General features: G+C 41.9%; 1 protein-coding gene across 9 annotated transcripts in view; it reads left to right on the top strand.

The window, feature by feature from the left end:
- LOC127002980 (putative zinc finger protein 66) overlaps positions 1–15,385 on the top strand; it is a 92,006-nt gene extending 76,621 nt beyond the window's left edge. For 8 of the 9 annotated variants that reach the window (XR_007756795.1, XR_007756793.1, XR_007756794.1 and 5 more), the window contains 4 exons: positions 715–1,654; positions 2,785–2,918; positions 7,411–7,649; positions 11,445–15,385. Coding sequence is in view for 5 of the 9 variants with exons in the window: in XM_050869315.1 (XP_050725272.1) it covers positions 715–918 (204 nt within the window). In the remaining 4 variants the exon portion in view is untranslated. The remainder of the gene's footprint in view (positions 1–714; positions 1,655–2,784; positions 2,919–7,410; positions 7,650–11,444) is intronic. The other variant, XM_050869314.1, reaches the window with a different exon arrangement.
- The last annotated feature ends 1,853 nt before the right edge of the window (positions 15,386–17,238 follow it).

The following is a 17,238-nucleotide window of genomic DNA, read 5'->3' as shown; positions in this document are numbered from 1 at the left end:
TTGGGTTATTTGGCGTTCCCACCGTCAAAAGCTGGAGCTTTTGTTTACAAACACTGGTCTCTCATGAACTGGCCCATCACTACTTATTCAGTTATTCTTACTGATCACCATTAACACTTTAACAGTCACTTCAGAAAAGAAGCACTGAAGCACTGGGAACCGGAACACTGGCACTCACTCCGTCACTCGAGACGCAGCTGAGAGGCCACGCGCCACGCCGCCACGTGGTAACAAGCCACTGGTCTCTGTTTGCGCTCTTTACAACGGGATCGCAAATTTCAGGCGGTGAATAATAATTTTTGGGGCAAAGTTAAAATATTTTTCTCTCTGATATAATGGTTTTTGAGTCTAACAAAAAAAAAATAACCTAGTGTTTTAATGTTGTGATCTAAGTATGAAATATCTTCACCGAAGATATTTCATACCCGAAGTTTTTTTTTCGTACAACACCGGGCGCCCGGGCCACGCATACGCAGAAGGGAGGAGACAACGTTTTTTTTCCGAGAGGCGGAAAAAAACTAGCGATTATCGCTAGTTTTGTTACAAAAGTAACGAAGTATCGATATTTATATAAATAAGTAGCGGATGGCCGATAACCCGATTTTGTTATCAGCGATAAAGTATCGCGATAACTTATCGCGATAACGCCCAGCTATGGGCCAGTGTGACGCCGACACGGCCTTTCCAATAAGCCGACGCCCCAGGTTCCCCCAGGTACACCAGCCCGACCATCATGCTGCTGGGAGAAGTCGGTTCAGGCGCAGTGCAGTGTTGAGGCCCGTCACTCAGGTGGGCAATCAGCACGCCGCTCACCATACAAGGCAGTGCAGACGACAGACGTTCCCATGCCTCCTGCCGCTCGGTCCGCCTCTTCCCGTCTTGTCTCTCCGGCTGCATGGATTAGCAGGTCATCGCTAAGCCCATAAGCTGAGTGACGACCGACATCGCCTCGACCTGCACCCCCGCCATCAGCTGAGACCTGACCTTTTTTGACCTGGGGTTGACCTGGGGCTTAACACCTGACCCGCCACCCGGAAGACGACACCACCTCTCGCACCGACGCACTGCACTCCACCACCTCCCCCCCCCCCCTTCCCTCCTCTATTTCATCACAACTTTTCCACAATGTAATCCACAGACCCCCTATACCCCTTTTATATTGCACTATTTGAACATTGTATTTTTAATATGTATATTTTCAACTTAACAGCTGCAATCACTTGATAAACCGATTATTATTATTATTATTATTATTACACACACACACACACACACACACACACACACACACACACACACACACACACACACACACACACACACACACACACACACCATTTTCTTCTGGATCATTTTATAAGACTTTTTCTGGACCAATTTATAACACGCACACAATATCAGTGCTGCTAATACGTACATGGTTGTTTATTTTTTCTTCCACATGAAATACTGGTCGAGGAGCCTAGGACCGGAAAACTCTTTGTGGCGTCAGTGGCGACGGCGGGCTTGTTGACCTCATTGGCTATGGTGCTGTTGTTTGCCGTCATTCATCACGCCTGGAAGTCTCGACGAATTCAAAGTTCAGTCCCGGACAGAAGTGAAGACACAGATAGCATAACACCTCAGTCAACTGCCGAAAACTTGCAACTAATATGTAGGTACCGTTAGTTTGAGTACCGGTAATACCGGTCCCGAGAACTCCAGTACCAATAGTACCGGTACCATATATGCTGTCAGTATGTATAATAGGTAGGGAAAGTTGGCACCAGAACTTTGCTAATATCTGCTGTAGTGTTATTAGATAATGAGTCTTTTCATAATACCTATATACTGATTTCTTATGTAGAAAGTAAGTACTCAGAGAGAAAGGGCCGGCACACTCCGGTACTGGTACCGGTACTAACGGTACCAACGATGATGTCGAACGCAGCATGGCTCATGCTTGATTTTTTTTTTTTTTCATATATTTATTTATTTACTTATTTATTCATTTATATATTTACACACACACACACACACACACACACACACACACACACACACACACACACACACACGAACTATCCTTTTAAGATGTGTGTAGCCTAGCATCGTAAGCTGTTCCCTACATAGTAGCAGCATTTTCCATGGCGCCCGCCGCGTCATTATATATATATATATATATATATATATATATATATATATATATATATATATATATATATATATATATATATATATATATATATATATATATATATATATATATATATATATATATATATATATATATATATATATATATATATATATATGTATAGATATATATATATATATATATATATATATCTATATATATATATTAAGCATATTAAAATATAAGGCTAATAATAACTTTTATAAGATGATGTGTGTCATCCCAAGGAGTTCTCCCCACACTGAACGATAACGTTTCATAAATCCATTGTTCTTCCACACTCAAAAAGGATCATTTTATCATACGAGTTAAAATCATGTGCAAGTATTAACGTTGATTATTGATTTTATGTTACGGTTTGAGTAAAAGAGTTGGACATTATAGTAATATAAATAGCGGAAAGATCAGCCATTGGTAGTTGCCAGAAAGCAGAGTCAAATTAGTGACACGATAATTGTTTTAGCATTAAATGGATATTTTCACCCCCAACAAAGTACTGTTACTTTCTTTTATTTATAAGCAAGTGTTTTTATCAGGTATTTTACAAATTTATTGCTTGTGAATCAAATTAATGATTTCTCCCCTTGGTCTGCCTCACGTAAACAAAGATAAACCACGAAAGTCGCCGCCAGTGACGGTGCGCAAGGCGGCTCCCAGAACCGTCCTGCTGGTGTACACGCCAAACCTTCACCGTCAGATGGCTGCCCTCGCCGCCCGCTTGAAAGAGATGACGGAACTGCAGGTATGTGTATTTACCCAGTTGTATTTACCCAGTTGTAATTTTACAGGGCCTGGGCTTACGCTCGTGTGGTCCCGTCTCCGTATCTATAATTATCCAACTTTTCCTTGAAACTTTGCACACTCTTCGCCGATACTATTTCTTCACTTAATCTGTTCCAAACCTCTATATTTCTTTGTGGGAAGCTATATTTCTTTATGTCTCTTGAGCATGGTGTGTGTGTGTGTGTGTGTGTGTGTGTGTGTTTTCGTATTTTTCATATAATTTTTTTAAACTTAACTAGTTTTTTTTTTTTTTTTTTTTTTTACGTTATTGCCTATTGCGCCGGTAGGCATCTTCCCGGTGGGGCCTGATGGTCGGCCCAAGGCTTCTTCCAGGTGGGGCCTGATGGTCGGCCCAGCCCGTTCTGGCGCAGGCGAGTGTTTATAGTGGCGCCATCTTGCATTGGCTCATGCTGCCCCCCGGAACTCGTTCTTGATTCGCTTGGACGGCTTCCTCTAGAGTCCGGGTTGATGGGTGGTCTTCAGGACAGCATGTGGGTAGTTTTAAGCCACTCGGCGGTGACTGAAAAATCCGAGTGGTAGCGTGAGGATTCGAACCCGCGTCGTCCATCACGCGGCGAATGTGGGTCCAGTACGCTATCACTTCGGCCACCGCCTACCCTAAGTTTGACTCTCACAATTCATTTCGTAATTCATTCCCTTCATCAAATGATCGGTTTCATTATATTCCAGAAGATTTTATTATAATCTTTTCATGTGAACTACGAAAATAAACTCCTCCCCTGTAACCATTACCTGTAAATCATTTGTCCGTCAAAAAGTAGACCTTGCCTCCTCTCCAATGCAGCGGCCTCAATGTGCTTGGTGGATGCTGGAAAAGGTGAAATGTTTTGGGAGCTGGCTGGGCTGGCGTTGGAAGGCTTATTTCCAATAGAACTAAAGACACTGTCCACTGAAGTGCAGTAGGGAGCCAGTACAGTGAAGGCCGCGCTGAGCCATGCCGTCGCTGTGATCAGAGTAAAGACACCGAGCACAGAACACAAAGATGAAGTATTGAGTATTGCAATATTGAGCCAGTTGATAGGTTGAGGATTAGCCCCTTGTCTTCGGATTTCCTACAAGAAGACATCACCAAGCTGCAGGAATGGAACGAAAAGTGGCTGCTACAATTAAATGAAGAAAAATATAAAGTCATGCATTTTGGGAGGGGATATCCAGCACACCAATACCACATGGAAAGCACTCCACTATCAACCACAGATGCAGAGAAAGGCCTGGGAGTGTATGTTACCAGGCTACCACTGAAAGGCAAATACGTGTCAATCGCAGCGGATGGGTTAAACAGTGACCGTCTTCCAGGGACGGGCGACAAAATCCCCTCTAAAAAGGAGGACATAATCCGTAGGAGAGTAATTTAGAAGGCAAAGATTTGTGCCAGACTGATAAAGGCTTTCGAGATAGCTAAGGCAACAACAAAAGGTTCACCGAAACAACTGAGAGAAGATGACCAGGGTGGCCTTCTCAGACGCTTCCACCTCTCATGCCACCTACATCCCTAAGTCTATATATACCAAGTCAAGTCACTCTGCTTCGAAACTGCGACCGGTACGCGCAGGAGGCGGTTTTGGGGCGGAGCAGCGGGATGACGTCCCTTGGAGCCCCCCCAAAAAAATATACCCGCCAGTTCAGGGGTGACTAAAGTTGGGGCCGTATGTGCATTCTCACCTTCTTTCACAGCGCGTTCAGGCAAGCCACTGACGAAAAAATATGTCTTTTTATTGTGCTATTGCGTGACTGTAATTCCAATGACTACAAACGGCGGTGTGGGGTGTGAGGGAGGGCATGTTGAAATGATTGATTTAAATTAGTCCGGCTTTCCTCGTTTTCTCTAAATCCCTGTTTCTACATTCTCTAGTTTGGCTCCAAGCAGTGTCACGCATAAACCACGCCTCGGCCGTGTCTCCTCCCACAAACCTGCGTATGACTTGACTTGCTGTATATAGACTTAGGTCTGAGGCACAGGAAGAAGAACTGGTAGAAGGAAACGTACGCATCTAAACAGTGAACCCGAATCGACTCCAATAGTTATTTATACACCTTTAGATTGTTGAGAATCTAGTAAACTAATATATAACACTACCTATATGCTGCTGTGCTCCCCAGATTTTCAATACATCCTAACTTCAACGACTTCGTTCAAGTGGAGCACCGGAGAGCAGAATGGGGTCAACGAGACATACATCAAGGTAGCCACTATCAATAAAATTTGCCTACACCACTATAGCGTACTTGTGTCGTCCAAGAAGCCCCTATTGACAGCCTACAGCTAAGTCTATATACACCAGGTCAAGTCATACGCAGGTTTGTGGGAGGAGACACGGCCGAGACGTGGCTTATGCGTGACGTTGCTTGGAGCCAAACTAGAGAATGTAGAAACAGGGATTTAGAGAAAACGAGGAAAGGCGGACTAATTTAAATCAATCACTTCATCATGCCCTCCCTCACACCCCACACCGCCGTTTGTAGGCATTGGAATTACAGTCACGCAATAGCACAATAAAAAAGACATTTTTTCGTCAGTGGCTTGCCTGAACGTGCTGTGAAAGAAGGCGAGAATGCACATCCAGAGTACACACACGGCCCCAACTTTAGTCACCCCTGAACTGGCGGTATTTTATTTTTTAGCTTCAAGTGACGTTATCCCGCTGCTCCTCCCCAAAACCGCCTCTTGCGCGTACCGGTCGTAGTTTTGAAGCAGTGACGTGACTTGGTATATATAGACTTAGACCTACACGTTCTACAGCACCTAAAAAACAAAAATGATCTCCAGTAGAACCCCCCTGGCCGAATCTATATAAGTGATCACAGAGGTCAGAAGTTGATAGATGTTGAGGATTGTTTAAAAGCTTTAGAAAGACAAGAAGCTACACTCTTAGGACGGTAGTTTGAGGGATTAGAGCAGTCACCTTCCTTAGGCCCAGGATACATTTGGGCGTACTAGCAGATGTTGGAAGGCAGAGAATGAAAGTTTGACCAGGCACTCCATCTGGTCCATAAGCCTTCTGTAGATTCATGCTAGAGGAGATATAGAACTAATCATTCTTAAGATTTATTTTATAGGCATAGTGAAGTCATATGGAGGATGAGTAGGAGGAATATACCTTCCCTGAAATGTCCGGACTGAGGAGAGGTGGGAAAGATGAAGAAGGAAAACTGTTAAATATATTTCTGGAGAGGGGGTGGCTGAATGGATAGCGTGACGGCACCGCGTTCAGGACGACGCGAGTTCAATCCCCGCTCGGTGCCACCAAGCTGGGATTTTTCAGCCGCTGCCGAGTGGCTTAAAACTACCCACATGCTGTCCAGAAGACCACCTATCAACCCGGACTCTAGATTCTAGGATTAAAGATGAGCTCCGGGAGGGCAGCATGAGCCAATGCAAGATGGCGCCACTATAAACACTCGCCTGCGCCAGAACTGGCTGGGCCGACCATCAGGCACCACCGGGAAGAAGCCTTGGGCGACCATCAGGAACCACCGGGAAGAAACCTACCGGCGCAATAGGCCACGACGTAAAAAAAAAAAAAATAAATAAATAAAAGTCTTTGGAAGAATTAAAGATACCAAGGTTGTGACATTTTCTATTTATGAATGAATTTTGGGGGGTCGAAGATTAAACCGCGTGATTCCGAGTATAAATGTAAGGATCATAACTAGCAAGAGTTAAAAGGCTTAAGCTATTACACTGGGCAAATTTTCCGTGGATCTTCAGTCAAACCACTATTTCCGCTGGCTTGGTTCTCATATTTCCGTGGTTTTCTGACGTGTCTGACGATCTTCCAAAGCTACGGTAGATTTCACCGAAGGACGACGGTATTACTCACCATCATCAGCAGCAGCAATAACAAGAAAGAAATGAGAACCACGCTAGCGGAAATCGTGGTTTGACTGAAGATCCACGGAAAATTTGCCCAGTGTAATATATAGCCTCTTTAGGTACCTTTTGTGATCTGTCTATAGCACGAGAACAAGCGTGATTGAACTAGAGCTTTTTAGCATAAGTAGTAGAGAGGGTACGTGGAATGTGTGCCTCCATTCCAGAGACAATCACCTCCGTAATGCGCTGGACACACACGGAGGGGTCTCTGAACTTGAAGCCGTAATTTTTACATGGGAAATCGAAAAATTACTATAGTACAACTTCAATTTGTGGTCCATATATTATCTGAATTTCTATCTATCTTTGGTCAATGGACTCTATAAATCTGTACCAAATAAATCTTAGTGTTGGGGTGAGTAATATAAGATCTATATATTTGTATCTGTCTGTGGGCAATAAATCATCTAAACCTAAATCTTTCCGTAGCCAATCAAACTATCTTAATCTGCATATATCTGTGGTCAGTGAACTATGTTAATCTGCATATATCTGTGATCAGTCAGTGAACTATCTTAATCCGAATCTGAATCAGTCTGAATCTGTGCACTGCTAGATCCAGGACCTTCACGATATGAGGGACCAGGACAAGCTGAACGACCCGGTGTGTGGGTGACTCGACGCCTCATGGACCCCAACACCCGCTTCGTGCTGGCCTGCTCTACCGTCCACCACGACAACAAAGAGCCCAGTCAAGAGCTTCAAGGAGGCGCCACCCACTTCCTCCTCGACGACTTCCTTCAGCACTTGCGTTTATCCAGTCTTGCCTACGACTACACGCCTCCATCTGGTCAGGTACGACTATAAGAAAATGGAGTATAGGGCCAGTTTCACAGTTCCCCATGATTGGTTAGTAAGCTCCCAAACCAATACCAGAAGCTTCGAAATTTCCATGTATAGTGTCTGGTGTTTATATCTAAGTTCACAAATTTGATGAAACTATACAGGAAAAGTCTTGTGTACTTAGTGTGGCATCGAAGACCTCACCATTTGGGATCTGCATGGGGTTCTATAGTTTGGTTCGGGCTGTTACGAAGACACTGTATTGGACTGTGAAATCGGCTCATAGATCTGCTTCTGTGTATAGTTCTTCAATTTCTTTTCTGAGATAGAACGGAGTATAATAATATTCCTCGTGGTAAGAGTCGTGCCTCATTACTTTTTTGTAGGCCTGTTCTTTGAGTTAACTCCTCTCACGTAATTGACTGCTCCTTCGGCCACCTCTTCGGATTCTTTACAGGAGCAACGAGTAGCGAGTTGTTGTTTTTTTCATTGTTGTTTCCTTTTTTTGTGTGCCCTTGTGCTGTCTCCAGACCAGACGACGAGAGACCCAGAGTTCTTACTACTTGGAAGAGGCTTTAATTTGGATCTTGGGGGATAAGCTTTTATGAAACTAAGTAAAAATAAAGAAAATGTAAACAACAACGCGGTGGATTGTTCACTGAATTGCCACATATTCTCAACAGAAGTCAAAATCCTAAACGGCGAGAGGAAAACAGATCTTAGTGTTGTGAAGTAGTTTACAAGTGTCTTACAGATAATGCTTAAAATAAGACAGGATCGTACAAGGAAAAGTTTGACGAACGTTGAATCACGTAGCAGAAAGAGGTGTCAGTCAATACTTTCATTTGTTTTTTCACAATTTTATCATCTCATTGCTGCTATTAGTATTGTGTTCAACGAACTTATCATATCCACGTAGCTTTGCGCCGCGTCTCCGGTGGCCTGTGTTTGGCAGGTTTTACAGGACAGTTCCTCATGGCTGGTCATGTTAAAGGAAGTCACATGCCTTGTGTATAAGGTAAAAAACAATCAAAGCACTAATTCTGCTTTTCTTTGAATAATAAGATTAACAAAATAATTTAATAAAAATAGTATATAAGAGGGGCGGTGGCCGAGTGGTCAGCGAACGGACACGGTGATTTCAAGGATCCGGATTGAAATCCCACCGCAAGACGTTGACAGTTTTCAAACGTCACCGAGTGGCGGAAATTTAGTCATATATATATATATATATATATATATATATATATATATATATATATATATATATATACATATGTATTTATATATATATATATATATATATATATATATATATATATATATATATATATATATATATATATATATATATATATATATATATATATATATATATATATATATATATATATATATATATATATATATATATATATATATATATATATATATATATATATATATATATATATATATATATATATATATATATATATATATATATATATATATATCTGGCTGCCGACCTGAGAGGTGTCTTGATAACTCCTCGAACCTCTTTCTTATCAATTTCTGCAACATTCATGGTCTTCGTTCTAATTTTCATTCTGTGGAACACCATCTTTCCTCCTCTAAACCTCACCTTCTCCTCCTCACCGAAACACAAGTTTCTGAGGCTACTGAGAGCAATCTCTACTCTGTTCCCTCCTACTATCTCTATCCTAAATTTCAATCGAAAGTGGATGTTGCGCCTATGTGCGCAACGACATCACTTGCTCCCGTGCCCACAACCTTGACTCTTCAGAATTTTCCATCATCTGGCTAAGACTATTGTCATTCTATAAGTAAATGCATCTGTGCTGTTTATCTCTCACCTAACTCTACTAACTATGTAAAATTCTTGAACTCCAAAGTGGAGCACATCTTGACCCACTCTCCCTTCGCTGAAATCGCCATTCTAGGAGATTTCAATGTTTATCACCAGCTTTGGCTTTCATCCTCTTTCACTGACTACCCTGGTGAACAAGCCTTCAACTCTGCTCTTTTCAACGACCTAGAGCAGTTGGTTCAGCGCCCTACACGTATTCCCGACCATCTTGGAGACCGGCCCAACATACTAGACCTCTTCCTTACCTCTACCTCTAACCCTTCTGCTTACTCTGTCAAACTGTTCTCTCAGTTGGGCTCCTCCGATCACAATCTTATTTCTGTATCCTGTTCTTTCGCTCCTGTACACCCTCTGGACCCACCGAAGAGGCGATGCTTCTGGCATTTTGCTTCAGCTTGGTGGGACAACCTGAGGTTGTACTTTTCCGATTTCCCGTGGAATGATTACTGCTTCCAGGAGCGAGACCCCTCTGTGTGAGCCCAGCGCATCACAGAGGTGATTGTCTCTGGAATGGAGGCATACATTCCACGTACTTTCTCTACTCCTAATGCTAAAAAGCCTTGGTTTAATCGCGCTTGTTCTCGTGCTGTCAAATATAGAGAGGCAGCTCACAAAAGGTATTAGAGTCTTCGCACTCCTGCTAACCATGATCTTTACGTTTCTGCCCGGAATCGTGCCAAATCTATTCTCCAACTTTCCAAAAACTCCTTCATTAATAGAAAATGCCAAAACCTTGCTTTTTATAATTCTTCCCGGGACTTCCGGCACCTAGCCAAAAACATCTCCTCCAACTTCCCTTCTTCAGCTTTCCCTCCTCTCCTTAGTTCTGACGACAGCGCCGCCGTCTCATCTGTCTCTAAGGCTGAACTCTTCTCTCTAACTTTTTCTTAAAACTCCACTCTGGACGATTCTGGGCATATTTCTCCTACTCATCCCCCATCTGACTCCCTTATGCCTATTATTAAGATTCTTACGAATGATGTTTTCTATGCCCTCTCTGGCCTCAATCCTCAGAAGGCTTATAGACCTAATGGAGTGCCTCCTATTGTCCTTAAAAACTGTGCTTCCGTGCTGACACCCTGCCTGGTCAAACTCTTTCGCCTCTGCTTGTCAACATCTACCTTTCCTTCCTGCTGGAAGTATGCCTTCATACAGCCTGTGCCTAAGAAGGGTGACCGTTCCAATCCCTCAAACTACCGTCCTATAGCTTTACTTTCTTGTCTATCTAAAGCTTTTGAATCAATCCTTAACCGGAAGATTCAAAAGCACCTTTCCACTTCTAACCTTCTATCTGATCGCCGGTATGGGTTCCGCAAGGGGCGTTCTACTGGTGATCTCCTTGCCTTCCTAACTGACTCTTGGTCATCCTCTCTTGGCCGTTTTGGTGAAACCTTTGCTATTGCACTGGACATATCAAAAGCCTTTGATAGGGTCTGCCACAAATCTGTGCTTTCCAAACTACCCTCCTACGGTTTCTATCCTTCTCTCTGTACCTTTATCTCCAGTTTCCTTTCTGACCGTTCTATTTCTGCTGTGGCAGACGGTCACTGTTCTTCCCCTAAACCTATTAATGGTGGTGTAGCAAAACAAATATTTCTTTCACTTTCAATAACTTTCAGAATGAAAGTAGTGGTCTGCCTCTCTGAGACCATTTCAAAAGTAGTAGTCTGCCTTTCTGAGGCCATTTCAAAAGTAAAGTGATTTTGAACATGTAATTATTTCAATCAGATAAATAACATTTCACATTTCTTTTTACTGACGTACTGCTAGCAATTTTTGGAGCATTTTTAGATGTCCATGAATCGCACGATTAGGGTGTTGCCAGTAAACGCTTGGTTTATCTGATATCTGTGCGGTATAGAACATGAATTAACCAACACTAACTACAGCTACGTTACCTCCGCCTCCTGCATCTCACACAACAATCTGTTTAACAGCTTTGAAGATGAGCCGCAAGTCGAGGTGAGGGATGTGACGCCGGGCCGTGTGTACCAGCTTCCTGCCCACCTGCCTCAACTGGCCCAGAACCTTACCCTCGCCACACCCTCCACCACCACCAGCCCGTCGAACACATCCTGTTAACCCATATGATGCAAGACCCCCCAATTAACCCTATCCGATCCCACGTTTTTAAATATTCACGCTCGTAACACCTAGCCTCGTACTCATTTATCTGAACAACGATAACGCTCATGAACACTAAGTACTGGTACCGAATCAATAGTGTAAAACAATAGTGAATAATGAGCGAAAAGAAACTAGTGGAAAGTAAAAAATAAAAAGTGTATCGTTTTGATCGAAGTGCCTGAAGGGAGGCCAGATTTGTCCCCCCTCGGATCGGGTAGGGTTAAGCAATTCCTGAGCGAATGACAGAGTACACCCAGGGCAATGTATGAACCTGAAAAGCACTCCTCCCTTTACCTTGCACCTCACCTCATCATCGTCATCATCAGCATAATCAGCCATTACTAGTCCACTGCAGGATAAAGCGCTACCTCAGGGGCCTCCATCTTTCGGGGGAGGCTTCGTGGTGCAGTGGTTAGCACACTTGGCTCACAACCGAGAGAGCCCGGGTTCGATTCCCGGGAGGAGTGGAAAAACTTGGGCTGCTTTTCCGATACCTTACGCCCCAGTCCACCCAGCAGTAAATGGGTACCAGGTATTAATCGGGGGTTGTGTCCCGTCTCCTGGGATCTGTTCCCTTCTCCTATAATTCCTTCCCCTCCTGTCTCTCTCCGGCATATGACCACAGATGTTGCACCGACTAAACCAAACTTTCCAACTTTTTCCTCCATCTTTCTGTCTAAAGTTAGGAGTACTCCCTCAACCTGACAAATACTCTAATTTCCTCTTCTCACCGAGTCATCTGCCTGTATCTGTTATCAGTTTTATGCATGATGTGACCTGCCTTCGCCCATTTCCTATTCTAATATTCACTAAAATATCTTCAGCCTTTGTCTGTTTCTGTCTGTCTGTCTCGCTTCCTATCTCTCCATATTATACCCAGCATTGTTCTATCAATATAAGAATAAGAATGAGAGAATGAGAACGAGAATTAACGTTATCAGGCAAATGAGTGCCCGTGGGTTGAATCGACTCGGTAACTTGCCCAGGTTTACACTCTTATTTTATATGTTTGGACAATAACTATGTGTTCATTGTACTTCTGATAGTACCCAAAGACCTCTACATTCCATTATTGTTACCTAATTCTGTGTTAAAGCCATGGGAGATGGATTACAGATGATTTCCTTGAAATTTTCACCAAGGAATCATTCGTATTCTTTTGTGTCGCTCTTTTTCAAGCTCAGTTTTCTCGCCTGCTATACAGTGTTTCACCACAAATATTATTTTGTCTTACCGATGAAACGTTATGCTGCCATCCCTGCCTCTGTGGGCGCAACCAAAGGCAGAGCAAGCCGGCATGAAGGCAAAATGTTGAGGTGTGTGGGTGTCGCTCGTCCGGCCAGCCGGGCAATGTTATGGGCCATGACTGCTTCACTCCTGTGACGTCATGCCCTCTCCTCACCCGTTTTCGTTCGCTAGCCAGCGAACGAAAGCCTTCCGTGCGCGATCGGGTCTTACAGTCGCTCTTGGCCGCTGCTTTTCGCTCGCTCGCGAACGAAAAATCGGCGTTTTGGTAAGGAGATTTTGGGGAGCGGTTGAGGTGACGAAAACGAGATTTGTAACCAATGCATTCAAAGTAAATGAGTAAATCTGCAATGATATAACATACCTAGCATGCAGAGAGCATATATAAGGCAAATAATTATTCAAAACACCTTTATTTTTGTTGTACAAGCGTTTTATTGGGCAGCGTATCGTACACCGCCAGCACAACAGAGTCTGTCGTCTAAGCCAAAGCAATGGATATTTTCGGTAAGTACATTTAGTGTTTTATTTATCTATTGACATTTCTTTTTGAAAATGTTGTATGTAGTTGTCTTCGTGGTTCATACGAGTGTGCTGATAGGGTTAACAAACTATTGCATACCTGTGGATTTGGTGGCACTCAATCAACATGAATTCTATTATGAAATATTAAGAATATATAAGACAGCCACCCAAAAAACATTCAAGGTATAATGGAACTATTCAAAGTAGTTGGTCCCAGACAGTGGGGAAGAAAAAACAAAAACTATGGAATTACACCCATCACGGGTAGTCACCAGTTTATTTTGAATATATTTTTATGTACTAATCAGTACGACTGTTTGTGTTATGAATAACTAGATAAGAAGTGATAGGCTTCTGTCTTACAGTGAAAGGTAACTATATTAGCTCTGATAGATTCAGACGGCATTAGGGTACTAATTATTAGGTTTGCTCAGTTCCGTGGAATCATATATAATTCTCAATCTATTTAGTCGCCATATTTTATTTTAGCAGCAATAGGTTAATTATTATCCTTAGCAGTGATAGGTTACTATCCTAATGTTGAGCTGCAGCTCTAAGATAGTGTCATTTGCCCTGACAGCTACTTCACAGTGTTTCCACAGCAATAAGATGATTTTTCTCACTTATTTAAAATACTGACTACAATATTAATTTCTTAATAATTTTTGGGAATGGCAGTTAAGGAGATTTTTTTATATTTTCTTGAAATAGCTGTGTTGTTATTCTGTAAATATTTTGCTCCATTGTTCTCGTCATTGTATTCTGGTGCAACAGTTATTTCCATACGATAAAGCATCATAGGTTACCCCAAAAATTGAAGGCAGTCTCTGAAATATACCACTCAGGTCAGGCCAAAATCTTCAGGTAGGTTATGTAGGATTGTGCAGGATAGGTTCGACTCAGCCCCCTTCCTATCTTTCAGTTTAAAAAAATTAAAGTTGGGGGCAAATGCTATAGCTGCATTAGCATTACAATTTGTTATTCCATTCATCACTCTGTCCCTCAGTCACTGTTATAGTGTACTTGTTTAAATTTTCCAGCTTGTTTCTTTCTCAGTTCTCTTGTTTTCTGCACACCCAACATTTATTTATTTTCATCCTAATTTCAACATGACAGCATTTTTTTTTAATAATACTTTATGTACATATGTCTCTCCCATAGGATGTGGAATTCTTCTGAGTCTTAGGATGCTTGTCACAGTGAAATACCTGGTCACAAGCAATTTCCTCTTCACCATAGCTGACTGCATATAAATTGTCGTCATCAGGTAGCAGGGCTATTGGAGATGTCAACTGATATACCTGGTACCCTTTCTACATATAATTTCTCTATCAGAGGAAGCACACCATGTGTCCGAAAAAGTTTATGATGTTGCTGGTATGGCAGGAGTTACAAAGAGTGTCAGGGTCAAGGTTAGACTACACCGAGGATCAGTCCGCTCATTCTCAGTAGTGATGTACAGGCTGACGGATGAGGTCAGGCAGCAGTCTCCGTGGACCATGATATTTGTGGATGACATTGTGATATTTAGTGAAGGCAGGGAAGAAACTGAAAATGAACTAGAGAGGTGGAGGTATGCACTGTATAAGTGGGATGAAAATCAGCAGGAGCAAGACTGAGTACATGTGAGTGAGCCCTACGGAGATGGTACAGTGAGGTTTCAGCGAGTGGAGTTGGCAAAAGTTGATAAGTTCAAATACTAGGGCTTAACAGCCCAAAGCAATGGAACGTGTGCTACAGAAAGGAAGAAAAGAGTACCGTACTGGCCAGATGGAATGTAGGGAGAATGGTGACACGATCATCCAATATTTCTGCTCCAGGACAAAGCCCTGGGGCTGTCCTGTGGTGACTGTGTCCATTTATAGCATCAAAGAGCAGTCAAGATACAGATATCATAAAAGACCTTTTGGTGTAAGAAAATCTTTATTTGGTAATAAATTTACCTGTATTTTCAACATGGAAAAATAAAATATTAAACTGTGTAATCCTTTTTTTCATCACATGTACTAAGGCTAAATAAAGCTATATTATCAATAAAATATTAATATGTAATGATAAATTCTTTACCCCATGCTAAATTAATTAATAAAGGTAAAGTTGGAGGCATATGCTTTAATGGCATGTGGCCTCATTGCTCATCTCCATCTTATTGGCCCTAGAGCTGGTTGTTGGTAAGAACTAATTATCCTGGGACATGGCTAGTGTGACAGGAGAGTTACCAGTTTATTATCCCCAGGTTATCCCAAATATCCATTTCTTTGAGTGAAGAAACAATTCCCCCTGCTTTATTTCTTAGTATTTTTAGATTAATAATACTCAAAACCATTATAATTTATAGAAAATATACAAATTCAATAGAAGTAATAAAGAAAATAACTAATCTAAGAAAACCTAACATAACCGTACCAGAACTGTCAGTGCACTGGACTGTCAGGGCGGCGGCTGCAGTGGTTAGGTTTGTTTAGGTTATGTCTGTTTGGTTGAGGCAGCAGTCTCTGTGGACCATGACATTTATGGATGACATTGTGATGTGTAGTGAAGGCAGGAAAGAAACTGAAAATGAACTAGGAGGAGCAAGCCTGAGTACACGTGAGTGAGCCCTATGGAGATAGTACAGTAAGGTTTCATTAAGTTGGCAAAGGTAGATAAGTTCATTTACTAGGGCTTAACAGTCCAAAGCAATGGAATGTGAGCTACAGAAGAGAAGAAAAGAGAACCGTACAGGCCAGATGAAATGGAGGGAGAATAGTGACAGGATCATCCAATATTTCTGCTCCCTGGGGCTGTCCTGTGGTGACTGTGTCCATTTATAGCATCAAAGAGCAGTCAAGATACAAATATCATAAAAGACCTTTTGCTGTAAGAAAATCTTTACCTGGTAGTAAGTTTACCTGTATTTTCAACATGGAAAAATAAATTATTAGACTGTGTAATCCTTTTTCATCGCACGTACTAAGGCTAAATAAAACTATTTTATCAATAAAATATTAATGTGAAACAACGATAAATTCTTTACCTTTACCCCATGCTAAATAAATAAAGGTAGAGTTGGGGGCATATGCTATAGCTGCATGTGGCCTCATTGCTCATCTCCATCTTGCTGGCCCTAGAGCTGGTTGTTGGTAAGAACTAATTATCCTGGGACATGGCTAGTGTGACAGGAGAGTTACCAGTTTACTTTCCCCAGGTTTTCCCAAATATCCATTTCTTTGAGTGAAGAAACAATTCCCCCTGCTTTGTTCCTTACTGTTTTCAGATTAATAATACTCAATACCATTATAATTTGAAGAAAATAAACAAACAAGTAGGTAGTTCAATAGAAGTACTAAAGAAGGCTAACTAATCTAAGCAAACCTAACATAACCCTGCCAGTACTGTCAGTGCACTGGACAGTCGGGGCGGTGGCTGCAGTGGTTAGGTGGTGCTACTTTGGCTTGTTATCTACAAGAAAAAAAATATCTACACCGTACTTTGGCTTGTTATCTACAAGGGAAAGTATCTACACCGTAGAAATTTTATTTTGTAAAGATATCTACATGGTAAAACTAGTTATAACACTTTTGGTTTTGGTTTGGTTATGTTACGTCTACTTAGGTTAGTTACTTATAATGTACACCTTCATATTATGGTTAAATAGCATATATTTTTGCCCTTTGCCCACAGTTTGGAAGAGTACATGATATTTTGAAGTAGCAGAGCTAAACCATTTACCAAAGACTGTAAATATTCGTCCTTGGGGTGTTTTATCCTCTACTCCCCCTTTTTTTATCACACTGAAAAGGAGAATGATCAGCTGGGAGGGCCGCACGTCAAAAATGCCCAGGAGAAGATTAA

Source organism: Eriocheir sinensis, chromosome 24, assembly GCF_024679095.1.
Source record: "Eriocheir sinensis breed Jianghai 21 chromosome 24, ASM2467909v1, whole genome shotgun sequence".
In the NCBI taxonomy this organism is placed as follows: Eukaryota; Metazoa; Arthropoda; class Malacostraca; order Decapoda; family Varunidae; genus Eriocheir; species Eriocheir sinensis.
This window is presented reverse-complemented; position numbering and strand designations above follow the sequence as displayed.